We start from the raw sequence: 25,987 nt of genomic DNA on the forward strand, positions 1-25,987 counted from the left end.
TCTATAATCTCATAAGCACTTCAATAGTTATCACTAGCTTTCTAGTTGTTATCAGAAGTTTTTTGTTAGGTCAGCTCCTTGTTACTTTGCTGGCAGCCCATAATATTTTTCCCGGGCTCTATTTTGTCCTTTTAAACCATGAGCATTGGCTGTCCCACCAATGCTTTGCTCCAGAAGCAAAGCTACAACCAGCAGATACCAAAGCTTATTTGATTGACTCACTTGGTGGCATTAACCTCATTGCGGGGTCTGTTACTACAAACTAGGAAGTGGAAAATTAATGGAGATATATTTCTAAAAGAGGATGGATCGTCTTTGGCCAGAGATGCAGTGAACTTCTGAAATTCAGTGGGAAAGCATAGGAGGGGACTGAGGAAGTTGGAGAAATACAGAGAGTGAGGGAATCCTGGTCCATGCCAAGAGGCAGTAGTGGGGTGCAGGTGGTGAGCAGTGAGGTGTGCTGACCAGTCATCCTGATTCGGGAGGAATATCTAAACAGAATCCATCAAACAGGAGGAAGGGATGGAGTCAGGCACAAACTGTTTGGTTGCCAAAGGCTACCTACTTCTGTGTCTATTAAAAATATTCCATTCTTATGATGCACATTTGGGATAGAACACACACAGAGTCCTTTCAAATGTAACAAATTGCACGTGAGACTTGTTCCACCTCTGGAGGCCTTGCCCCCATGCTCCAGGGTTTCCTCCACTGGTGGCACAGCACTGCAGCTGCTCCCCTGCTCTGTTATCCCACATGCCAGACTAAACCAGGCTGCCTAAACCAAGATCCTTTGTGCAGTTGTACTGGGTATACAGAGCCCTGCAGCCCTGTGCAGCAGGTGGGGCATCTGTATCTCCCATATGACCTTATGTTTAACAGAACAAGGGTAGGAGGCACATTTCCAGACACATCCTCCCTCAGCCCAATATCTGTGCATGCCTTTGGCCTCTGAGCATGCCTTTGCATGACTCAGCAAATGAATTCTCATTCTTGTGCTTCCAAAAATTTGAGTGTTCTGGTCATTAATAAGGAAGTGTCAAGATATTTTGTCAAATCCCATCAAATTTATATTTAATACTTCAGTTAATTAATTAATTCCTTAATTGTGCAGAACAATTGAATTAAGTATATTTTCATTTTATAAGATAATTAAGCAGACACACTGAGTTAAGCTTCCTCCCCCCTGCAATACCTAGAATTGTCTGTCTTTTTCATTCTTACCCATCCAGAAAAAATAGAATTAGACCACAAAAAACCCCAACTTTCTATGTGCTAAGTTTCAAATGAAGCCATTTTTGCTCTAGCTTTTTTTCAGGGGTGTGTGATCAGGACTTTCTTCTTCCCCCTTGGAGAATCTGTAAAATTGTCATGAAACAAAATGGAAAACTGAAGGTTTTAAAGGTCAATGTTTAAAAATTTCCCATGTGAGGCATGGCTTTATCATTATCTTCAAACTTTACTATAGAAGCAGCTACAAATCATCCAATAACAACCAGAAACATTTGTTACTCTACTAAGCAGTGTAGACTAAGAATAATTTTATGCTGTAGGAGCTCAAGTTTTTATGTCTAGCTTGCTAGCACAGTGCAAAACTATAATATTTGCAAAACTGAACCAGCTGCTCTAAAGGTAGAGACTGGATTATATTAGTGTCTTTTTTTTCTGTTCGGTTCCCTTCTATTCTCTCTGAGGAATTGTACAGTAATTTTTAGATTCAGTGTAGCCAGCTATGAGTTTTCAACTTCCAGTAAATTTTGATGGAAAATACAAAGTTTTAATTTCCTGTTAATTTCTACCAAAGTACAAGCTGGGTAGCTTTGGCAGTATTTTCATTCCTGTTTGATGCTGTGTAGATCAGACCCTTACACAGGAAAAATCAGCATACCTTTACTGAAGTTTTTACCTGTTGAAACTTCTTCCTTTTTCCCATCTTAAAAATTATGAAGAAAAATATCTAGAGAAAGAAAAAAATCATCTCAATTTTAAAAGACAGAAAGGTAAGTGTCTGGAAAGGGACATAAAGTGTTTTCATGAATATCTTATTAAATGAAGATAAAAAACAATCTCCTCTATTGGTTAAAGTCTGTCATCCTAAGAATTCATTTATCTCACTGAATATTCCTGGACTAGGATTTAGAATTATCTATTTAGGTTGCCTATCCTTTGTTTTAACATAATTTATCTTGTAATCTGTTTTTAAGAGTATCTCTGTGAGAGAGTCACAATAGATTTTTTGTGTTGTAAGACAATGTTTTCCACATTATTTTTTAGGACTGGTTTTGTCTTCGCCTTTTATTTAAAACGTATCCTGGGAAACATTTGAGCTGGTAAGGAGAGGAACTATTCTAATGCTATTTGTGTCCCTGACGACAGGTGCATCATTAATTGAACTCTAGTTACCTAGGCCACCTTGATTGCACAGAATTGGCTCTGTGGTGGTCAGTCTGCGGAGGGGCAGTGGCCCTTCAGTCAGGGATAAGTTATGTTTTCGGCTTCCACTCTGTTATGAGCCTTAAGGGGATTAAAGATCCGGGTCTATACTTGTGACAGGGAGCACCGACACCGCTCCTTCTCTGAGCATGGGAGAGCGGGCGGCATTTGTTCGTGCCTTTGGCTGCCGGGCCCGCCGGGCAGGGTCGTTCGTGCCGGGGCTCGGCCACAGCCGGCGGCGAGCGCTGGCCTCAGCCTCAGAGCCTGTGGGAACGAGCGAGGGCCGCTCAGGGTCCGGCCGGCTCCGTGCCTCCCGAGCCGCTGCCTCGGGGATCCTCGCACGGGGTTCAGCGTCCGAGCCGGGGCTGCTCCTCCCTGGCAGGGAGAGCCGCGGGGCTGGCGGCTGGCTCATCAGGGCGGCTCCTTCCTTCCCCCCTGCCATCAGGCTGTTCCAATAAGTAGGATGGAATCCTTGGCACGGCAGTGAAAAAGAGAACCCCGGGGCATTGTTTTGATCACTAATTCAGGGCGAATGAAGTGGGACCTGCATTGCTGAGATTTAATCTCACGTATAATTTGCGATACAAATAATTTTCTATTTCTCACGCTCTCTAGCAGCTGAAACCGGACCGTCTGTAATTTGTGCCCGGGTATGCGCAAAGGGGTGTCCCTTCGGTGGTATGCCGTCGCTGGTGTCCCCGCCGTGCTGTCCCGGTGCCGGGAGGTGGCGCTGTGGGCCCAGGCACGGCGCGCGGGCGGGCGCGCGGCGCTCCCTCAGCCGGCGGCCCGCGCCGCCCGTCCCGCCCTGCCCTTCCCGCGGCCCGCGCTCCGCCGCGCTCGGCTGCTACAGATGTGCGCTTGTGAATGGTTTCAATAAAATTTTATAGCCGTCATTTGAAAAATGGTAGGATTATTGTGATTTGTGCAGCCTGGCAGAAGACAGCCCGCCGGGGCTGGCCGCGGCCGCTGCTCCCCCTGCCGCGGGCTCCCCTCGGGCACAGTGTCCCCCGCCACGGTCCCAACGTGCCAGGTGGCACTGGCACTTCCAGCTTTTTCTTTTTCTTTTTCTTTTTCTTTTTCTTTTTCTTTTTCTTTTTCTTTTTCTTTTTCTTTTTCTTTTTCTTTTTCTTTTTCTTTTTCTTTTTCTTTTTTCTTTTTTCTTTTTTCTTTTTTCTTTCTTTTTTTTTCCTCAGATAACGTGCCTCATGGTGGTTTTGTAGCAGACTGTCTCTGGTTTTTCATCCAGGCCTCCAGACGAGGCCCCCGGCATTCCCCGCTCCGCGCTGGGGCCCGCAGCCCGCCTGGCCTGGTGTGGGGACACACGAGGCTGCTGGAGCTGGATGCTTGCTGAGCACCAGCGGGAAGTAGCAGACTTTGCAACACAGGCAGGTTTTGTGAGAGGACAGAAGTAATTCCGTGGCTAATAGTTGCTTTTTATACTGCTGCAAGCCTTCAGTGTTTCCAAGCACCCTTTTGAAGGCATACAGATATTGAGTACTGCCGGCAGATGTTATACGTGTCTGTCTCTGTAAAATACATGACGCATGTACAAGAGAGAGCTTTTTTTTTTTTTTTTGCTTACCATATCACCTTGTCTCTCAAGGACAGCACATTGCTAAAATGCAGGCAGAGATTTATTGGAGGGACAAGAAGGACTTTACTCCTCCTGTTCTTTTCCTCCTCAGCTCGCGTCTCCCACTCCTCTGCCAGTCTGGCATCTCATGCTCTACTGTGAGCTGGAAGAAAGTAAGCAATAGAGCAAGAAGAACATCTTGCCCCTGCCCTTGTCTGTAGATTGACATAGGGGAACATACCTCCTGTGGTATGATAGCCTGCTGTTGGGAGACAGCAGATGTAGTTGCCTTCATTACTTGCCCCAGAATAAAGGCACGTTGTCTCAGTCACCATAGCCACTGGATTGCTTTCCCAGTCTTTCTTGCCTCTTTCTGGAATGTCCTGGAAAATAGCCTACCATGAAACCTGCACAATACCAGTTTTTCTTCCTTGATATACAGTGGATTCCATAAGTAGAGACAGCAATAGTCTGCTTATCCTGAGGTCTTGTGTGGAGTCACATAAAAAAGTCCTCAGAGTGCTGAAGTGGGTGCTGTCATGCCTGCAGTATGCACTGCAGCTTCCTGTCAGACTCTAGCTTTGGTTTAGAAGCACTGTTGTTTCACCTGGGAGCCAAGAGTTGGTTGCTGTACCCTGATTCTTGGCAGTGCTGGACCAAAATGGCTCTTCTGCATTGAATTTTGAAGGAAGTGTGGTTCTGCTTGGTCTCGGTTATTACCATTACCCCTTTAAATAGCATAGCTGTGCACCAGCTGTTCAGTCTCAGACTCCTTCTTCTGCCTTGTTTAGAATTCCAGTTTCACGTGCAACTTTGGAGAAGAGGATTTGGGCTCCTGAGACACTTAGGAATGTTTAAAAGTTCTATACTTAGATGCTTTTAGCCATCTGAATGGACTAAGCAGAAATCATTTAATAGAGTGGGGAGACTGAGGTACTGAGTGTATATACTGAGTGTATATACTGAGTTGTTACCCAACTGGAAATTAAAATTCCCACTATGCTGGAAATTTGTAGCTAATGACTAATAATATAACCAGTATTAGACCTAACTTAATCTAGTCTTAGAACACTTGTAATAGATGCACATTCCTCTTCAGAGTTAATTTTCAGGGTGCTTATAAACATCACGGTCAGTTTATTCCATTTACTCTCTTGCTTTGTGGTGGATAAGACTTCGGTAAAATTATCTGTACTCAGTATGTGCTGATAGAATCATCCAATCATGTAAATTCAGGGGCACTATTTTTAATCAGACAATATAATTGGTACTAATCTTGAAATAAATGGTGCTCCTGAGAAGCAGGAGCTCCTGTCTTCTCCGGAGCACCATCTGTGTGGCTCAAATGCAATCAGCAATATTTATATTAAATGCTATATATTCTGCCTCATCTACTGTTTGATTTCCTCTCTCTGAGTCTCATGCTATGAACCAAAACAGGAATCACAACACCCAAGTTCTGACAAGTAATTTCTTCCCTCTGTCTGCTCTGTATACCTTGTTAATACAGCTTTGTTCAGTCCTTTTGTCAACATTCAGTGCTCATAGTACACCCAGTCTGCTCAGTGCAAGGTCTTAAGCTCAATTTTCATTATAAATTCTATGAAGCTTTTTATATATCTCCCTCATATTCTCTAAAACTTTACTGTTTTCTTTATTGCATTACAGTCATATGGATCTCGCATTGTCTTGTCCCAAAATATCACACTGGATTATTCCCAGAAACACTGTTCTGCTACTCAGTTACCAGCAGTAACTGAGTGTTTTCTTTGTTTGTTTTAGGTTGTAAGAGGTAAAATTTTACTCTTTTGGCTAAAAAATATAATAAAATTGAGCATACATTTTTCACATTGCCATTTTACTAACCAGTGCTTTACTTGTTCTTTCTTTTTTCTCACATGGTAAGGGGTTTGTGAGCAAGCTGGATGAATTCATTCACTGGTTAAATGAAGCCATGGAAACAACAGAGAACTGGACTCCTCCTAAAGCAGAGACAGACAGCCTGAAACTGTACCTGGAGACACACTTGGTAGGACAAGATTATACTATGATTGCTATCCGTAATTGAAGTGTTCTGCTGTGCTTTTTATTTTATTATTGCTTTTTAATTACTAGTGTGCATCTATATTTTAATGTAAGATTTGCAGCATTGCAGTTTATTTTAATGAAAATGCCAACAAATAATTTTAATGAAGATACCAACAAATTATTTTCTGTACTTGAAATATGTGCTGATAACTTTATAAAAATTAAACTATTCTAGCTGGTAAAAAGAAAAAAAATGTACAGAAAATTAAACTAAGAAATTTCCTCTCTTTCTGCCAAAATCTTAGATTCTTACCAGTATGAAATGGAAGAAAATGTGGTGATAGTACTGCTCTGAGCCAATGACCTAGACACCCCACTTATATGAAACAGTATACTTGCTGAGGCCACATCAGATCATAAACCCCCAAAGTTCAGCCTCATTTCCAGTCTCTGATAATATTATGGTAGAAAATTATTTGACAGTCCCAGGAAGTCACATGATGCGTTACAGGAAAAAATGTCATCTTAATCCCTACCGTAATACTGGAGTCACCATTATTAAATTAATTAAGTATACATCAACTACATATACTGCTAAAATCAAGCTGAAAACTGTCTTTGGGGTTTCAGCTATGCAGAAAGCTCTTAAACATTTCTATTGTAGTAGTGCCTATGGGCAGTCACTGGATTAAGTGCTCATCGTGGTAGTCTGTCAAGTGTTGTATGAAGACACTTCATTTTTCCTTATGTTGCAGATTTTGGTTTTTGTGACAGAGTTCAGATTTTTGCCCTGCCTTCTGCACGCACTCAGTCCCATGATTACCATTGTGTTTACAGGTGCTCTGAAGGCACAGAGCACGTCATGAAATGAGACCTCAGAAAAGGCATTGGTCACTTAAATTTGTTTTCTTTGTACTCTGCAACATGAAACTTCTGATGAGAAGCTTTTATGAGTAGAATCGCAATTTCCACTCTTGCCTGGATAAAAGGAAACATATTCCAGGTAACAGGGCAATCACCAGGCTGAGTAACTCTCCCATTCAGTTTCTTTTCCCCTTTCTTCCTTGGAGAGGAGCACAGTAGCTCATTTGCAGACAAATTACTTCCAACTTTGCCATGTGGTTCTTGGGGAGGTGAGGGCAAACCCATCTATATCAGAACTGAAATGCGGAATAGTAGCTCAGAGGCAACCCCATCATTGCTAGAGGTAGTCCAAAAAAATGAGTATGTGGGCACTTGTACTTTCCCCTGTCAGTAGTTAGGCTCCTAGGTGCCCTCTGTGTATCTGGGCTAAGAAAATCCTCATATGCTTTCAGGATCATTATGTTATGAAGCAAGGTGGGAATTTTTTACTTCATTGCAGAAGTAAAATATCTAAAGAATGGTTCCTTTTCTATTTGATAATATTATAATTATTTTAGGACATCTATATCCAGTGAAAAACTCACTGCATAACCTGAAAGACCATAACTGAGTTTTGTTTCTTGGATTTCAGAAAATGTGTGCTATCATTCTAGTTTTTACACAGCAGAAAATACAGAGCATTTTGTAGCATGGAAGATAGTTATTTATATTAACTAGATGGTCAGCTTTTCAGTGGCTTGTATCTGTCAGACATCCTAATCTGTGTTTAAACAGAAGTATATGAACTTCAGTTCATGTTAAGCTCACTGTTGAAATTTCCTTTAGTTGGGCATTGTAAGGCCGTGGTGATCGTGGCTTGTGTGAAGGACTTATTTTCTTCTTTTGCCAGTCAGGTTATCCATGTCAGACTCACCTAAGATATAATGAAGTAAAGTATTTGGAACTTTACATGATTAGGTTCCAGACTTATGGGTTTATAATACAGACACTGGTAGTAAACTAGATGGGAAAACAAAGAAAATTTCTTGGTTGTTTCCTGTCTAGTGCATCTACACCAGCATATCTCATAGCTGTTTCCTCACTGGTGCAGGGTTTCTCATCACAGAATGGGTGAAAACTTGATGAAGTTGATTTTATCGGTAGGGACATATCCTTAGCCTTTGGCACAAGTTATCAATTTCATGAAATGTGATACTGCTTTCTTTGAAACACGTTTGTTGTGATGACAAAATTAGTGCCATAAAGAGAGAATATTTTGCATTTATGAATGAAATATCTTCTGTCAAAATTTAAGAAAAGAAAATAACAGGAACAAGAAAACACAAAAAATGTGCTTGTTCCCTTTGTCATTGGTTGGGAAAAGTTCTGCAGAGGAGACAAGGAGAAGGTTGTGAACAACTTCCAGATTTTCCAGTATGTAAAATTATAGGCTGTCACTTTAGGATTTTAATGTAAACTGTTGAAAAAGGTTTGAATTTTAAAATCTCTCCCCACTCAGCCTTGCTTTTCTTCATCTTTGACATTTCAAGAAATGGTGTGGCACAGACACATAAATAGAGTGCGTTTAAAAGAAAGGCATCACAAGAAACCTATAGCATCAACTTATAAAAATCTTTGCATAAAGTAATGCTCATGTGAGGCGTCAAATCTCTTGAACAGGATGGCAGTTCAAGTGTGTGCATGACATCAGCTTAAACTGGTACAATTCCCCAAACAATTGTTCTTGTTAATTCTTACACCTGGCCTGGCAATACTGTCCACAAGGATGTTAATCAATATTTTGAAGCACATGAATAGTGTTTGTCTATTGCTCTTGGCTCAGCAAGAGCTGCATGCAGAAGAATCTCTGTGAGTGTCTGAAGGTCCTGCCTGGACACCTCCTGAAGTGAAGCACACTGTGATGAAGGTGGAAGGCAGCCTCTCCTCAATTTGGTCTGTTTTTTCCAATTATCTCATCTGCACAGAGACTAGCTGGGGAGTTCATGGGCCACCCAGGGAATTCACAACTAAATGCATTGTGTGTGCATGCAGGCACAGGCTTAATACCAAATACACTGCAATTATAACTAGTAACTGTAAGATCTATTCGAATTTCATTCTTAAAATCACAGTTACCACTTACACTCCATAGATTTTGCCACCATGAGAAATCATATATTTTGCTAAAGAGTATGATCTTTTTCTACAGACTGAAAGGTATTCTGCATCTTGAATGTGTGCTGGAATAGACAATTTTCAGCTTGGAGAACAGTTTTCTTGCAAATTTTAAAACCTAGCTCCCTGATGTTGTGCAGAACAAAAGTTGCTATATGCTTCATTTTAGATAACACCAAAGCACAAATCTATAAATTGAAATGCTATCAGAGATCCCTGAAATAGTGACTGAAATTATTCTTTCAATTTACAGGTCTTCACAACTCAGTAATGTTGGTTAAACTGATTTGGGAGCTGTGTGCTTCCCATTCATATGGAAGAGCTGACATGGAACAGCCACCCCTTGAACATCTGGCACTCTGCAGGCAGCCACCCAAGCCAGCAGATGTTGAAAACACTAATACGTTTTCATAAAACAGGCGTGTTTTTCAGTAGAAATCTACTTTTCCACAAACGTCTCAGTCAGTCCTACTAGAGAGAAAATGAAGCAGGTTTTAAATTTTTGAACAATTAGGTTAAAATCCGTTCCTAATGAAAAGATAGCTTCATTTGCCTCACCAAAAAGGAACTTCTGAAACTGGTTCCTGATTCACTTCGTCTTTGGTATCTCTCCTTTTCTGTTATGCTGATTCTTGCCCATTGGCGCCCTGATCAAAATCAACTGCTAGCACACCCTCTGCTTAGACTTGGTGGTATGCAAATCAGTTTTCATTAAAGACAGTATCCTGAAGGCAACTTATGAGCTAAAAGCATCTGTCTAGGTGGTACTGCTGTGCTTGTGAAACCAAGCAGACTTTCTAACCAGTTTGACAAATAAGAATACACCATGTATCTCCTGACCATTTTAGTTGGCTGAAAAAGACATTTAACTTTATCCATGGCCTGATAAGATACATTGTTTTAGCACAGTAAAGAAGTAAGCTTGCTGCTGCGAAGAACCACTGAGGAAAAGGTTTAGACAAAAGGTACTATATATATTTGCTGAGGCCTGGAACTTCTATAGTTTTAACTTTTTCCTTTGCTGTTAACACAGTACCTTGTGTTTTTGTTACTGCTCAACTCTTACTTTTGCGCTGTAGTGTGGTGTGCTCTTAGGTCATTGTACTAAGCCATTTCTGTGTCTGGAATCATACTTAGGGCTACGGAACACAAGATATTTAAAAGGGATCCCGCAAATGAAAAATATAATATTTTACACTTATTTAGGTGTAACTTTTTAAATACTTCTTGCATTATTAGTAGATGCTGGCAAACAATATTTTTTCAGTAGAGATAGAGCTAATTAAGGTAAAGTCTTGTTAGAAATTTGGAATTAGTAGTCAAGCATTTTTCTCTATTTTTCTCCAGTAGGACTGTTCTTGGTTCTTGGATATTTTAAGCAAAAATAAATGTTCTGTTTAGTTGAAACTAGAATAGCAAATATTGTTCTGTAAAACCACAGGTGGTGAGGATTGCATGTAGTTATTGCAGTACAAAGTGTGGTTTGGGTATACTAACTGGTAATATCCATGAATAGTAATTTCTTAGTTTTCTTTTCAGATCCCTGTCAGTAATATTTACTCTGTTTTAGTCACAAGCTTTGTGCCACATTAAAATCCTTTTTAGCCCAGAATCAGTTCATTATATTAACCTTCTTAGTCACCATATTTACTTTACTTGTTAGAGTCTTAAAAGTATCATAGTGCAAGCATCATTAAAATTTCAAAGCAAATTAGACAAGTTGATTCACACTAGCATTTCCTTTCCTTCTGTACATAGAGTTAAGATATCATCTCCATTCAGAACCAAACTCTTCTTAAGATACACGGGGCTTGAGTTTTATTATCCAAAGAGAAATGAAATAAGAATTTTTCTGTCTCTGTTATAAATGTTTCTGGCCACATCATAGCTCAGCAATTTCCGAGCTGAAAATAGCAAATGCCTTCATACAGAAAATAGATTGTATTTTCACATTTAAGAAATTGTGTTGGTGAAGTAATGATGCCTCAGTGATATTTCATGATACCTGATTGTCTGTTTGTAACAAGACTGCTATGTCTGAAAAAAAAGATCATTCTCATCTCTCTGGAAAATCTCATTTTCTGAAAAATGTCAGTTTAGAGAAGTATTAAATATCTATTCTTATTGAAAGTAAGGTTAAATACACATGCCTTGGGCTAATCTACCAACTGTCTTTGTAGTAGCAGTGGTAATGGTAATTTTATTAAAGGTATTAAAGCTTCTGAAATGACTAAGTTATGTATTGTACTTTTGCTATATGGGAATTTCCAATGTGCACGGAAGCTAATTTAGATAATTTCCTCAAAATATAGAATACTTTCCTCAGGATCATGGCACTAAAGAGTGTGCACCATGTGTGGCCTAACATTTTGTTTCTCTAAGGATTTGGATTTCAATTTGTTTAGCCTACTATTATTTTGAATTTTTAAATTTTATGTTTTTTTTTAATCTTGAAAGGTGTTTTGAGTGTGCATGGCTTCCTGAATGTCTGTCCTTTTCCATTGGAAGCTGTCTGCAGAACATACTAATAAGAGATGTAGACTAAACTCAGCAGATTTCATAGGCTAATAAAATTATTTAATAGGAAGTAAGACAGCAAACTTAAACAAATAGAATACAAGTATATTGTCAGTTTTGACTATTATTCAGCTTTCAAAATCTGTAAACCAAATCACCTCTATGTAAACTTTTCTGTTTCTTGAGTTAAAGCGTAGGAAATGTTGCTGTCATTTCAATACATTTGGCTTTACCTGTATTATAGTCTGAACCCAGGGAATGTAAGTTGCAGACTGTGGGAAAAATAGAGGTTTTGGAACTGTTTGGACTGTTCTTCAAGTTTAAAAAACATTTTTGGTGACTAAGGAAGAGTAAAAGCAAGCATATAAGAAAGAAAATCCAGGTATATTGCCCTTCTAATAGCAGCACTGCTGTCCTGACCAATATAAAAATACTGCACATGATCTAAATATGATTACCATAAGGTCATGCCATGAAGAAAAGCTGATACAAATCTTTTCTTTGTAAAGGAGAAAGAGTGGGCCATGGTTATGGTCCTAGGAGCACAGAAGTAGATCTATTATGATTTGGGTCAGTTATTACTATATATGTTTTTAATGAAGGAAGAGAATGTCGATTTACTGTCTTCCTGTACACATAGTCCCACTCCAGAGGTTTGTTTTGTGCAAGCTTGCAGTATAAGAAATAGTTTCTTTGTAATTTTCCTAGAGACTTCATACTCTTAAGAGTACTATCGTTTTTTCTATCCTGTCTTTCAAATTTGTAAGTACTTACCCTTGTGTAGGTATTTTGTACCACTGCAAATTAAAATAATATTGCATTTACTTTGGTTTTGGATGGGTTTGAAGCTTCCCAGGACAGTCTTTGCTACCCCCCCCCCCCCCCCGATTTACACAGTTTTGCATAGGAAGGGGATAGGGCACAATAATAAAATTTAGGTCTGTTGGGCCTGCCTGTAACATATTGATTGTTAACTATCTTCACAGATAGCTGTACCAGCTTTTCTAGTTGTGAGAGCTACAGTCATCTCTGGACAGAGGAGGCTTTAAACCAGAGGCAGAGCATATTAGGATGTCATCCTAAAATAGCTTTGCTTCTTCTACTGACAGAAAAGGGAAATTGTAATGTTCAAAATCTGAACTTCACTTGTGAGAATTTTGAAGTCTTGTATTCTACATGTATGAAAGTATAGTGTATGATCTGTGCCTCAAAAACAAATGTATTGCTCTCTTGTTTTGGTTTTTTTAATGCATGATGTTTGAGGTTTAAAAAGTTAGAATTCAGACGTTGTGAAACTTTTAAATTCATTTGCACTTGTTGGTAAATCTGTGCGAGGCAGGATAACTTGATTTGGCAGTGTTGCAAATGTTCACTCCCTCTCAATTCTTACTAACCAAAACTGTAAAACTTTTAGGTCCTGAGGTATTCCAAAAAGGAGATACTGTAAGTCTGAGTGGTGAAAGGGATTCCACTGGGTCTGTTGTGTGTTTGGCCTGCAGAAGACATTATTTGCATATACGTGATTCAGAGACTATAATAATACAATGAAATCAAATTACCACTATAAAATACGAGGCACTAACCTAAAAAGAAAATTTTAGTGAAAAGTATTTCACATAAGTTGTGACTTAGAAGCTTTGGAGCTTTGTGTATGACAACCTGGTCATTCTCTTTACACAAATTTATCGTAGTAACTTTTGAAACACCTTTAAAAATTATTTGAAATTAGTGTTTATTTTACTAATAAACTGCATCATGCTTATGTGGGAACTCTGTTAACTGTAATTTTTTTGTCTATTAAAATGCATGCTATTGCCTAAAATTTTAGTATTGTTAGGCTGGTATTATCAATATAGATGTAGTCAGTAATTTGTTTTTGGAAATGAAATTAAATTTATTTTTATTAAATTTGGAGATTGTAAATCATTAAAAAATATAATGCCAGCATCTCAGAGGACAAACAAGCACACTTTCAGCAACATTTAAATAGATGCCAAGAGCTATTGACCACTCCCATGGTTCTGTGCTATGTTACTCAGAGGCATGATATCGTTCACATTTTAAGTACTCAAAGTAGCACAATTATTGTCTGTGTTTTGGTGCTTGCAATGCCAAAGCATTCAGGAAATATACAGAAAATCCAGGAAATGAATGGAGGTTTTGATTGGTAAATATTTTTATTTGCATCTCCTATGATACTTTTTTCTCTTTCTTAATTCTACAGATTAATTTGGTTAATAATCTGGGATCGGAATTTATTAGCTATATTTTGCTAAGATGGAATTTTAGTTTACCTTCAAATTACATGAGAACTTTTGTCTGTAAAATATAAAACAAACTAAATCTCCTTCATATTCCCCTGAAACTAAAATCTTTCAAAAACTCTTTTAAAACTACATAGTGTTATTTAATTCCAGAGAGTACATTTTGGTCTGATAGTAAGTAAATTTAAATAAGATTTAAATAATATACAACTGTAAGTTATTTTCCCTTTGGTAACTCCATATTTGCCAAGGCTGCTATGCCCCATGAACTCATCTTTGGTTTCAAAAGCTATTATCTCTTAGTTGGCTTTTTTTCTGCATGTGGTTGGGCAATACAACTTGGACATATTTTCATTAAATAATTTTTGGGCATGGTGTGTCTCTGGGTGAAAGAGATGTACCTAGAAATGTGTAAGATAAGATAGAACAACAAATCAGAAAACTGTGGTTTCTGCATATTATTTTCTGAGTATCTCAAGAAGGCAAGAAATGATTAAGGGCAATTGTATACAGTGGGCTGCATGTGAAATTCACCATGATTATGGCAACTTAGCAATCATTTCACTGTATAGCAATTTTACCCATGCCATTTCCTGCCTGTGTTCTTCCCTCGTTGTCTCTTGCTAATAGACAAACAGAGATTCAATTTAGGAAGCCTCATGTGAACTTTTTTTTTTGACAATGAAATATGTTTGGACAGACACAATCAAAGAGAAATTTACATAGTGAAACACAGAAAAAATAAATTAGAGCTGGCAGCAGAAGAATTTAAGTGAATTGAAACAAAAAATATCCGTAAAAATAGCCTCTATATCTTCTAAATCTGCCAAATAGGCATCCTGGGGAGTAGGGCTAACTATCATTTTTCTCAATGTCTAAAATTATGCATTCAAAACTTGGCTAAATTACCTAAAAGGTGGCAAACACAATGAGGAGTGAGAAACAGAAATTGAGAGACCTAAAGCGCTTAATGTGAGGAAGATTAGGTTATTCATATTTAAGATGTAACAAAGGGAAAATCCCCATTGATTGTTTAATACCAGTATGGCAGAAGCTGTGACAGAGAAGAAAGGGGTGAGGTGATTTTACAGAAGTATGAATTACTATGGGACTGCTGGAGTAGAGCCTGCCTCTTTGTATTTAGTTTTGCCCACCCAACACAAATTCTGTGGCCATGTGACAGAGCTGGGTTACTGCTCTGTCAGTGCATTTGCAGCTCTTACTCCTATATTTTTATCCAGTCTAGATTTAATGGTCTCAAGGGATCCGGGCTTTCACTGTTTCCCTTAGGAGGTTATTATACAATGTAATAGATCTGACTTTCATGGGAAATTTCCTATTTGTCTTAAATTTTCTCCTTCTTATTTTAACTCCTTCAGTCCTATCTACTATACCTTCTGATACTGTGCTAAGTCTTTTTCCTGCTTGGTGTTCAGATTTATGAAGTATAAAAAAAAAGCATACCTTTCTTTGAATCAACACTTAGTCTTGTTTATTTCTTATTTGTTCCACATTTCCGCTTTTAAAGAGATTTTGCTTGTTGTTCACTAAATACGCAGCAGTTTGTCTCCTATAAATGCAGTTGATTCCAGACAAAAAGTACATTCAGATTAAGTGAAAGATGGAGAATGCATATGAATCATCAGAAGGTAAAATCATTCCCAGGGTTGCTATAGTTAGCTCATTACTAAGCATTTTGATGCCAGAATTTTCAGTTAATATTATGTTTAGATGAATTATAAACTTACAGAGAGAAATTATCTGAGCAGTCAAATGGACTTACATCTGATCTACATCTACAGTAGCACAATGCCCACATCACATGATGATTATGGGATTTCAGTAGTGAGGTTCCCAGTTTTATGTCAATTTTAAAGGCATTTTAGATTATAATCTGGTATTGTGAACCAACATAAGAAGTGAAATATTTTAACCATTTTTATCTGCCTACAGATGCCAGTGGAAGGAATTGCCCCCAGAGAAACTCAAAAAATTTTATCTTTTAAAGTCTTCTCATTGTAGCAGAGACTAGAAGACCAAATCTGCTTTCCACTAACTATTCACTCTTAAAAAATATCTAACAGTTTCCGCTGGTTACAGAAGAAAATGTGTGGTTCATCTAAGGCAAATGATGGTCATGTTGTGTTAGGCATTAAAGGTTTGTTTAGCATTTGGTGATAAGTGGTCATCATTGCTATAGGGAAGGCATGTTCTTAGTTTCAGAAGAGAAGAAAAAACACATAGTGGGTGCTGCTGCTTCAGAGGAGAGTTCATCACGCTCTCCTTAAAAAGCAAAGGTAGAATCCCTGCTATTTTAAGGCTAACCTTGCCTATGGAGCTGCATAAAGCATTTCCATAGTGCTTGTGTTCCTTTTAGCAGGTGGAGTGTCAGATGAAACTGCAGCTTAAATGAAAAGAAGAAAATTAAAAATTCTTTGTAGATACCTAGGTTTTATGGAAAGCATGAACAAAGGAGACATTGACTGAAACAATTTCACATGTAATATTTATTTCCCAGAAAAATATATCCTAGTGGTGCTTATTTAATACTAAGTAAGCTTAATTTAAAAAGTGAGGCTTTAGTAGAAGCTAAATATATAGCCATTTCCATGTTAATATAAGGACAACTTACACAGAAGTTCTTTTTTTGATTTACTGAATGTCATTGGAAGTTAGTAGTCAGGAATCTGAAAATAACACTAGGTTATTACATGGCTTATTAGGTTATTAACTCAAATTATTAACCTAAATTATTAACTCAAATTCTTAAATAGTAGGCACTGTCCAAACAGGGACTTTCTGTGTCATCAAAAATGCTGAAGGAAAAAAAAAAGAAAAAGAAGAAGAAAATAGACAGCTGCCATTCCATGACCAAAAACTGAGTCTGAACTTGGTATCTTGGTATTTTGTCCTAGCAAATTATTGGAAGATAACTGTGCCAGGAGCAATACAGCTACTTGCAAAAGTACCTGTATATTAAGCATATAAAAACAAATTTTCAGGAATTGTTTCAAGTCATATTCCCTTTAAGACAAATGAAGTGGGCATCCCGTATCTTATCTACCAGCAATTGTTCCAATTACTCTGAAATTTCACAATTGAATTATATCTGTCACAGTGGGTGTTATATTAAAAGTGCTACATTCTTAGCCAAATTATATATACAGCTATACCTAAATATAGAAGTCCATATTTCAGTAGTGTAGATTTCTCAAAAACACTATTAGGAAATTTTAATTAATCTTCCTTTTTCAAATTCTGACACCATAAAATCCAGGACAGATAATTTTTAATTGTCTGTACTATTGCTCTAAGAAATAAACACTCTAGAAATAGTAATATTATTCATAAAGGTATTTAAAAATATAAAAAAATTAACCTCAAGAAAATTCTCTTTCAGGGGTACCCCACTGTACCACACATTCTGATAGTATACTGAACTGAGAAAATTAAGATATTTCTTTTAATACATTGTCTTAATCTGAAAATAGGTGTAAACTGCTGTGTCATCCAAATTAACCTATATTTATGAATACATTGTAGGTTCACATGATACCTAGTTGCTGATTTATATTTCAGAGACAGTACACAAGAAACAATCAACTGATACATTATGACTTGAAAAAAATCATGCTTATAGTAAGTCTCCATGCCTCAGGAAACAAACAAACAAAAAAAATGCTAGTTATCTGTCCTTACTGCAGATATAAATAGGTAAAGACCCGGGTGTTTTACCAAATTATTAAGATTTTCCAAGAACAGAGGGGGAAATGTTGCATATCAGAGCTTAATATGTGTACACAGTGTAGGATACCTACACAATAGAAGCATCCTAACTTTAAGTAGCTACAACCACCAAATAAATCCTATGAGGAACTTAAAATATTTTTTTTTTCTCACAATATTTTTCTTCCCCCACTTGTACAGAAAAGTGAGATATGAGGGAGAGATTATTATATTCTGGGAAAGGGCTCTTTTATTTTAGTGTTATCAGAGTCCAGCATAGATCAGGAGGTGCTGCTTTTTTAACCCATGGATGTTCGGCACAATTGTAGTCTTCTGGATCAATAAGTTTCCTGAAAGTCAGGGGACGCCTTCATTTTGTGAAGGCTGGGCTCCTTTGCCCCATGCCATCAGCAGAAGATAGCACTCCTGGCACCTTGTATTTACCTTGTTTTAATTTCATTTATTATAGTAGTGCAGCTTTTATAAAACTGCATGATTCCTACCTCACTTTTCCTTTCTTGCTAAATAAGGGCAGTTGATAGTTATATATAGGTACATGGTGATCACAAAAAATGAAGAGAACTTTGTAAGGAAATTTGGCTTGTTGCAGCTTGTAAATTACGTTTTATACACTGTAGTTCTAGGGATGACATTAATGTGTTGTTTAAAAAGCTGCTGTCAGGCCAATGCACATGCATTTTCCATAATGTATACGTGCTCATGTGTGATATTTAGACTGCTCTGTAGCTGCAAATGTGCCTGGAAAAATGGCTTTGATTAATTGACTTCCCTCCTCTTCTTTCCTCTCTTCACATGCAAAGGCTCCATTCATTATCAGGAAAGATCAGAGGAGGAGGGGAGCAGAGTACCTGGGTCACACGCTGTTAGAGTTACAATTTTCCAAATGCCATAAGTAAACGGTAGGGAACAGGAAATATCCAGGTTCGGAGAGGACCTCTGTGTTTGAAGGTCTTCCTTCTTTCCAAATATTTGGTCTGATTTCATCTTTAGCTGTGCAAATTTGCATTTCTTCATTGTATATACATGTAATACTTGTTACATTTTCAACTCTTGTCTTTTTCATGTGTCACATTTTCAGCCCTTCAGGTATGAGAAACCTTGAGCATTGATTGAGGGCTATTCCTTCCACTGTTCCTTGTCCAGTTCTTTTTCCTTAGGAAATGACTAGGAATTATATGTACATATCTAATTCTAAATTCAAAACTCATTGTGAACTACATCAACAACATTCACTTCTGTTTATTTATACTTATATGAATGGTTCTCTCCTTTTAATGTGTGTTGATTTTGGATGGGATAGAGTTGATTTTCTTCACAGTAGGTAGTATGGGGCAGTGCTCTAGATTTGTATTGATAATACAAGGATGTTTCAGTTACTGCTGAAAAGTGCTTGCACAGAGCCAAGGCTTTTTCTGCTCCATGTACCACATCACCAGCAAGTAGGCTGGGGGTGCACAAGGAGTTGGATACAGATGCAGCTGTGACAGCTGAGCCTGAGTGACCAAAGAGGTATTCCATACCATATGACATCATGTTCAGTACCTAAATTTGGGGGTATAAGAAGGAGGGAGGGGATGTTTGGAATTACAGCATTTGTCTTCCCAAGTCACCATTATGTGTGATGAAGCCCTACTTTCCTGAAGATGGCTGAACCATGGGAAGTGAGAATGAATTTCTCATTTTGCTTTGTGTATTTGCACGGCATTTGGTTTTCCTATAAAACTGTCTTTATCTTAACTCACAAATTTTCTTGCTTTTACCCATATGATTCTTTTTCTCATCCCACTGAGTGGGGAGTAATTGAGAGGGTTGCTTAGTGTGTGTGCTGCTCAGTTTTTGGCTAGGGTTAAACCATGACATGCTGCCTCACTGCTGGGAAAAGTTTATTTCTGCTAAATTTCATGCATGTTCATGACATTTGTGCCAATCCTAATTTATCCATAAAATAAGAATTTTGCACAAGGAGAATATTGCTAGTCAGAAACCAAAAGTTTGGCCCCATCTTTATTCATCCTATTTTGCTTCTTCAGTTTAACGTTATTACTGGTTAATAGGTGCACCTGAAAATCAAGCTGTATTGTGGTAGCTGGTGCGTTATGTTAAATGAATCTTTTCTAGGACAGCAAGTCTCTTTTTTTTTTCCTAATGAAAGAGAATACCTCATCTTTTCCAATTTTCCTATCAAACACATCCACATCATCTTGAGACACTGCCACATCCAGCTGCATCTATACTCAACTTCAATTACATGAAATTACACAACCTACTCTCAGGTCCTTTAGGTTCTCTTTGCTGTGTGAGGCACACGCATAGTGCATTTCCTGTGAAGTGCATGATTATAAACTATTCAGTACAAGCCTGTTTTAAGTAAACAGTAAATTAAATATTGTCAGTGCTTGTTCAGACACGCTCTTATGAAAGAAAAAGAACTTGTAGATTTGGGTTCATAAAACTCTAGATTTAAGAAAGGGACAGACATAAACTAGGCATCTTTTTTCCTTTTTAACTTCTCTTGACTGGCCCAGTTGTTCAGAGCTGGTAAAGACTCTATTCAGATGTCCCTACAAGGAAAATTGGGCTAGTAAAAATGCTAAAGGTAGCAAAATTTCTGTTTATTGCTCTTTATTTGAATGAAAAATTCTCAAAAACATTCTGTCACTGTCAGGTACAATGCTGCCTGAAAAACTGTTAAGACTCTGAGCAACATGTCTTTTTCAAGAATGAAAAATTACAGTAGAAGTACTTCATTTTATTACTGTTCTGGCAAATTTTTTTTTTTTTTTTTTTTTTTTTTTTGCTATGCCAATCAACTTGACTGCAAGGGCTAGGAAGAAAGAAAATGGTTTCTTCCTTAAGAATTAAGGGCTCTTGAGTATTCTGTGCTACCTATCACTCCATTTCTAGCATGGTCACTACCATTTGAAGTATTAAGTTTTATGAAAACCAGAAGCTATGAATGTGCACTTGCAAAGTCTCCTTTCATCTCTGCCAGTTAACTTATTCCCAAGAGAAGGAAAAGCTCTTTTTTTCCAAGTGGTCAAATATTGTTTCCATTTATTCTATAGACATTTCAAAGAGAAAATACGTTGCCTGTATGCGTTTTAGGTCTGCACACAATTTATGATTAAATACAGCAAGTATCCTGTTCTCTATTGCATTGTGTTTCCCTTTCTTACAGGCAAGTATAGTGAGAAGGTCTGGAAAATGATTTCAAAATTTATCTGAGTTATCAATGGTGTATTAAATAGCATAACATATAGTAGATCATGTTTCGCGTTCCTTTATTACTAGATCTTAATACAATTTGTAAAAATAAAATAATAATTTAAAAAAAAAAATTATTGACTGTTAAAACAGAGATCCTTTGCAGACTACTAAAAATATTAGGAAAAAAAAGGTTGAAAAATAGTTGCTTTAAAAAGTAAGAAGGCAGAGATCTAAAATAGTCTGATTTGTTCTTTGAAAATGGATATGAATGTTAACTCAGGAACACAATATTAATAGATTTGTATAAGTGCACATAAGGCCAATATATTCAATGTTGTAATTTTTTTATGGTTTCATAAATAGTGCTATCACCAACATTTCAAAGAACTCTGAAAAAAACAGAGCTCATATGTGCTGGCATAAATTTAGTGTATTTTATAGAACACTGTTACTCCAGATATAGCCTACGGGTTGTGACTTTTCATAAAACCTAATGAATGTCTAGATTTGTCAGCTGTTTCAACACAGATGCACTTTGCTGATCTAATGGAAACATTTTGAGCCCAGATCCAAAATATCAATAGCTTTTAGTATCACAAATTAGTTTGGCTATTGGGTGAATTGGGATGTGGTTCTTGATAAAAACCAGCAAGTAATTTTGTATGTGTGTTTTATGATAACTGCCTCTCCAATGTCTGATGCTGAGGTTTCTTTCCCTCCCTCTTTTTTTTTCCTTTTATTTCTGCAGAGTTTTAAGTTGAATGTAGATAGCCACTGTGCTTTGAAAGAAGCAGTGGTAGAGGAAGGACGCCAACTTCTTGAGCTTATTGTATCTCACAAATCAGGTAAATCCTTCTGAAATATTGCAAGTCTTTATGTCTCCAGACTATTAAAGAATGAAGAAGCATTGCTGTAAATTACTGCATATATTCACTTCCTTATGTATTATTAATATTTACATTATCAGATTGACCTTCAAGATTTATAAATGTTTCATATACTGCATACAATGCAGTGATACTTATAAAATGAAATACTGCCTGCAAATAGTCTGTTCATTTTATTTTGGTCTTGCTGTTCGACTGAGTTTCAATTGAAATCACATCACTGAAAACTTCACACTGACATATTCTTTGATGTAGGTGCTATGGAAATAACATTAAGATAATGAACTAGGATTTCAAATATATATATGTATTTACATACTCTGCATGAGTAATTGCATTGGTAAAGCTTTATTTTACCACTTAAACTAATTCTTACATTGATTTAAATATATTTATGAGGACTAGATTAAAATTAAAAATACCTTTTTCCTTTGGTTAGGCTTGTCTTTTTCTTCAGAGGCCTTAAATTGAGAGGAGGGAGAGAGATATTCTTATTTCCCTTTATCCCTACAACCTCCTATATTTTTAGATGTTTGCGTGACTTGTCTGCTAATAGGGTTTTAATCAGCATATACTGCTATGGAATGCCATCTTAATTTTGGCCTACTTAACATGCTTTTCATCCAGGTTGAAGTTATTCTTTGCTATACTGTTTTCTCATCATGTTATTTGTGTGCATCTATTGTTTCACAGCATCAGACATATCTGTGTACCTTGAAAGCTATAGGAAATTACTGACTTCTATGTATAGTTCCAAAAAGATAGAGAAGCCATAGCTAAGGAGGGTAGTGGGTAGTGCATGTAATCACAGATGTAGGAAAAGGTAACGTGTAAATTACAGGAAATATTTAAAGGAGTTGGAGGTAAGGAAAATATCTTTGGAGGATTACAAAATGTTTAAAGACAAAGACTGGATATTAGAGGGAGAGATTTCTCTGCAGAGTTCCCGTCTGCAGAGAAATGACAGTTTATGTGGAATTTTTCTCTTGAAATTGTCAACTGAAACTCAATCAAAATTTAACATGATGGCTAAAACAAGTGTTTGTCTCTATAGCATTGTTTTGCAGGCTAAACAATAATAAAGCTTGGATTTATTGATGAGAAAACACATTAAAACTCTTGTTGCATTTATTATTTTAAATATCCTTCTAATTATTTGAATAAAGGGCAATATTTAAAGATGCTGTTGAGTTTACAGCTTTTATTTTTCCCCCTTCATTTTGGAGAAGGACTGAAGGACATGCTGCAGATGATTGCAAGTCAATGGAAGGAACTACAGAGGCAAATCAAACGGCAACACAGCTGGATTCTTAGGGCTCTGGATATCATCAAAGCAGAGATACTGGCTACTGATGTGTCTGCAGAGAATGAGGAAGGGACTCGGAGCCCTAAGGTAAGTGGCTTGAAGTTTGCCTTATTTCCTCTTATTTCCGTCTTCTTTTGAACTAGGCACCACTGAAGTTTTCTTTCCACCCTAAGGCTTTTCATTTCTACTGGGTAAACTTTTTTTTTTATAAACAAAATGAAATGCCTTACTCTGAAACAATAAAAAAAAATCTTAGAACTTTCAAGTTTTCCAGCAAGACCTGTCTTATTGTGTGTAGAGGGGCACGAGGGGAACATAAAACATTTAGTAAACAAAACATAAAGCATCTTTAACATGAATAATCAGAACGCTTTTAAATTGTTTTGTTGCAACTATAAATCACTATAATCAGTGCAATCACTCAGCTCTGACATCCATTAGCCGCTTGGTTACAGCAAATTAACAAAGAAGAGAGAAAGTGATTCATTATCTCATTCCTGTTAATGACTATCAGATGCATTGCTTAATTAGGGGATGGCCATTGTAGTAGGAAGAAGGTCATATGCCTTTCCACAAATCTTTTTGCTCTAAATCGTCCATAATAGTACTTGTGTTGAATACAAGTACTTTAAGAGTAAGTTATTGACACCTGTCATAATTTTGTGGATATTAATTATTAAAGGGGGCTATAGTAGTTACCAGTTGCCAAACCTAGTATTTGTAAGAGCATTTTAAATACAGACATGCTTATTCAAATTGATGCAAGCAGTATAGGGATACTGCACACAGTAGAAACTTCTGATTTAGGGTCCATGACCTTTCATCACCATCAATTGTGAGCCAGAGCTGTTTCTTAAGCAAAGAACATGCAGGAGAACAATCCAGTAGCTCAATATCTTGGCACACATCTGGCTGAAATGTTCAGAAAAATTTATGGCTTTCTGGAAATTCTCTTTCTGGAAACAACAGAGATGCTTGTGCTGAGTGGATTTTCTGGTTCTGATGCTAGACAATTCTTAGCATTGGTATTCAGTGCTTCCAAGAGAGTAGTTTGTTGAGTGACTCTTGGCTATGATTATATGAAAAGTTCTGTTTATGTCTTACTATTCTACATAGCAAGAATGGTCTTAGAGATGGAGGAAGAATCAAGGAGAAAAATGAAACAAAAATACAGAAAAACACATATATGCAGGAGACAGAATTTGAACTGATATCCCTCATCACTTTCATGATGGAAAGTGCTCCTAGGCCATACAGCTCCTCCTTTATAAAGTAGATTGTTGGAGTAACACTTGATTTCCTAATGGGATCTGTGAAACTAAACAACTAGCCCAAAGCTGTTTTTAGCCTGCCAGTAATATGATCCCATATCTCTGAACATTTTGACTCATCTAAGTCAATGTGGCCAAATGTTTAACAGCTTAATCAAAATTATCGTGTAACAACTATTCTAAAATCCAGCTGGATTTTGTGATGAAAATTGTGGCATCCCTGGCTTGGAATGATTATATTCAAATATTTGCTTGAAAAGGTAGAAATGGAGGCAGGGTTTATATTGCAGTAAATTTCTCATATAGATAGGGGATAGCTCCTTGCCCTGTGGTTTTTATCATAGAGATAGGAAACTGAAGAAATGCTTTTTTTGTTTGGTTGGTTTGGGGGTTTTTGTTTGTTTGTTTTTGTTTGTGCCAAAAAATAAATCTTAAATAAAGTAGACCAAAAAAAGAAATCAAACAAAAAAATATGCGCAGGTTATTTCAGTGATGTAAGTATGTGCAGTAGAGCAGTTGAATACCATCTACTTCTTCACACTAAAAGATTAACTAAAACTAAAATAGAGCTAATAATATAACTGCACATTTCAGTTTGCATTTGTTTCAAAAACCAAAAAGAGCCCGAGAAGTGTAATAGAAAATTGAAAGATTATACCTAGAGGGTATTTTTATTTTTGCCTTTTTTGAGAAACTACAGGAGCAGTGTTGGTGTTAGAAATCTGTAAAGAAATAGGAAAAGGAGGAATTTCAAAGACCCTAGGAAACTTTTCCCTTAGGACTTTTTAAAACATGTTTTCATAGCACTGTGTCATCTTTAATGAGAAAACTGAAGAGTGGGAGGGGGAAGGGGATGTTCTGAACTCTAGAAATATATTGTCCACATTTGTAGTAAAGAATTCAGATTTTGCTTAGGAAATTTTCTCTTTTTTTTCATATGGATATTTCCTAGTGCCATAGAAGATTTAGAATTGATTTTAAACATTTCAGATCCCTAATCTCTTCTAATATATTGTGTCCTCTGTAAAATCTTAGGAAAACAGTGAGTTCTTTAGGTATTTACTACAACTATTTTCCAGTCATTTTTATAAATGAAGATTTGATGACTGTATTCAGTTTAAATTGAAGGATATAAAGTTTTGCCTTCTTACTCCATTGAGAAGTTCTTTTAAAAATGACACAGTCCAACAAGTACTGATCTAACGATATGAGTAGTACATGAGATGTAAAATACACGTGACTATCCTTTTGAATCTTGAGACACTTAGCTGCAGTGTATATTTCTTTTGATGGAAATCAAAATAATATTCAAAAATATCTGGAAAATAGGAAGGATGGTTTCATATATGTGTGTATTTTTCATTTTTTTCACCTTCTGAAGATGTCTGAGACCACTTGTTTTGTAAGTGATCTCTTAAATCGGGTCACTTCTCCACACAAAAGCAATACTGGAACAGTATTGCTTTAAATAAACAGTAAAGAGTGGTATTGAAAAATAACACAATTTACTTTCATATCTAGTGGCTGTGAGTGTAAATACCTGAATGTTACCCTGATCTATTTAATTCATAATTTGTTGGAAAAGTTCATTGCTTTCTGAAGAGCCTGCAAATTTGTCTTGTAACTGATGTCCTTTAAAAGCATACAAACCTTAATAGCATTTGCCCACATTGTACACATTCTCCTTCACTGAACATTGTATGGAATAATATTCTTAGTGTCAATTGCAAGTTCTGCTC

General features: G+C 37.0%; 1 protein-coding gene across 1 annotated transcript in view; it reads left to right on the top strand.

Annotated features, from left to right (window-relative positions):
* The window catches only part of AKAP6 (A-kinase anchoring protein 6), a 211,012-nt gene that overhangs the window by 52,353 nt on the left and 132,672 nt on the right, over nt 1–25,987 (top strand). The window contains exons 4-6 of the mRNA XM_059849889.1: nt 5,910–6,032; nt 21,533–21,629; nt 22,901–23,064. Of these exons, the coding sequence (XP_059705872.1) occupies nt 5,910–6,032; nt 21,533–21,629; nt 22,901–23,064 (384 nt within the window). The remainder of the gene's footprint in view (nt 1–5,909; nt 6,033–21,532; nt 21,630–22,900; nt 23,065–25,987) is intronic.

This window comes from Haemorhous mexicanus, chromosome 6, assembly GCF_027477595.1.
Source record: "Haemorhous mexicanus isolate bHaeMex1 chromosome 6, bHaeMex1.pri, whole genome shotgun sequence".
Lineage (NCBI taxonomy): Eukaryota > Metazoa > Chordata > Aves > Passeriformes > Fringillidae > Haemorhous > Haemorhous mexicanus.